Source organism: Bison bison, unplaced genomic scaffold (genome assembly GCF_000754665.1).
Source record: "Bison bison bison isolate TAMUID 2011002044 unplaced genomic scaffold, Bison_UMD1.0 scf7180017854930, whole genome shotgun sequence".
NCBI lineage: Eukaryota > Metazoa > Chordata > Mammalia > Artiodactyla > Bovidae > Bison > Bison bison.
The window spans coordinates 621-1,676 of NW_011485503.1; the positions used below are offsets into that span (position 1 = coordinate 621).

The following is a 1,056-nucleotide window of genomic DNA, read 5'->3' on the forward strand; positions in this document are numbered from 1 at the left end:
AGTGACTGAACTGAACTGAACTGAAGCCTTTTTTCTTAGAGAACTGATTCAGTTTTTGAAACAGTGAAGTTGTGATTTGAGCCAGTGAATAGTTGAGTGATATAGCTTGTAATAAAAATACATTTATTCTTACTTCTGTCTCACTTTATAGAGTGACTATTAAATGATAAAACAATGTATTCTTTTCATACACTTCTCATGATGAATCTGGAATGCATATGCAAGATTTCTTCAAAATATTTTGAGCCTAGGAGTAAGGATAAAGTTAAAAAAAAAATTAAACCTCTGAAAGAATTAACACTTATTTGGAAGACTACATTTTGGCAGCTTAAAAATCCTTCTCATTTCTGAAAAAAAACAAATAACGGAATAAATAATGAATAAATAAAAATATTTTACCGTTCGACACAGGCAGAAAGTCTGGAGCAATGGTTAGAAGCAGGGGCATCATGACCCCCAACCACATATAAAAATCCATTGTATGTTGCAACTCCTACACCTCCACGTCTTTTGGACATTGGAGCACACAGACTCCATCTGTTAGTGTGTGGGTCAAAATATTCCATAGATTTGAGGCAGGAACTTCCATCACGTCCACCAATAGCATATAGCCTAGAATAAAGACAGAAGTATGTGTGTGTGTGTGTGTGTGTATATTTGTGCATAGAATGAAAGTGAAAATACACCACACACAGCATTTAACTGTGTATTCTACTCCCTCAGGATTTTATAGCAAAAGGCCTGAATTTGTGAAGGCATTTGTTAAAGTCTACCTTACCCCAAGCCTACCTGCTTCATAATTTTTTTGAAAGTTTCTTTTATATAATAGATTAAAGGTTTATATGGGAAATAAACTACAGAGAAAGGAAAGAGATAACAAAAGCATTGGTAGTATTTGTCTACTAAACCACAATAAAGCTGAACATTTTTAAAGATGGTAAGATCTTTCCAAAACCCAAATCCAGGAACCTTACAATTTTAGCTAGATTTAATTGCCTAGCATTAAACTCTCTATTGCTTTAGTGAACTATTTTATTTAGTGTAAAAAACATTTGT

General features: G+C 33.2%; 1 protein-coding gene across 1 annotated transcript in view; it reads right to left on the reverse strand.

The window, feature by feature from the left end:
* Window positions 1-195: 195 nt before the first annotated feature.
* LOC105001418 (kelch-like protein 4) overlaps window positions 196-1,056 on the reverse strand; it is a 9,634-nt gene continuing 8,773 nt past the window's right edge. Inside the window, exons 3-4 of the mRNA XM_010857673.1 lie at window positions 400-612; window positions 196-247 (exon numbers count right to left, since the gene is read on the reverse strand). Coding sequence (XP_010855975.1) covers window positions 232-247; window positions 400-612 — 229 coding nt within the window. The 3' untranslated portion in view covers window positions 196-231. The remainder of the gene's footprint in view (window positions 248-399; window positions 613-1,056) is intronic.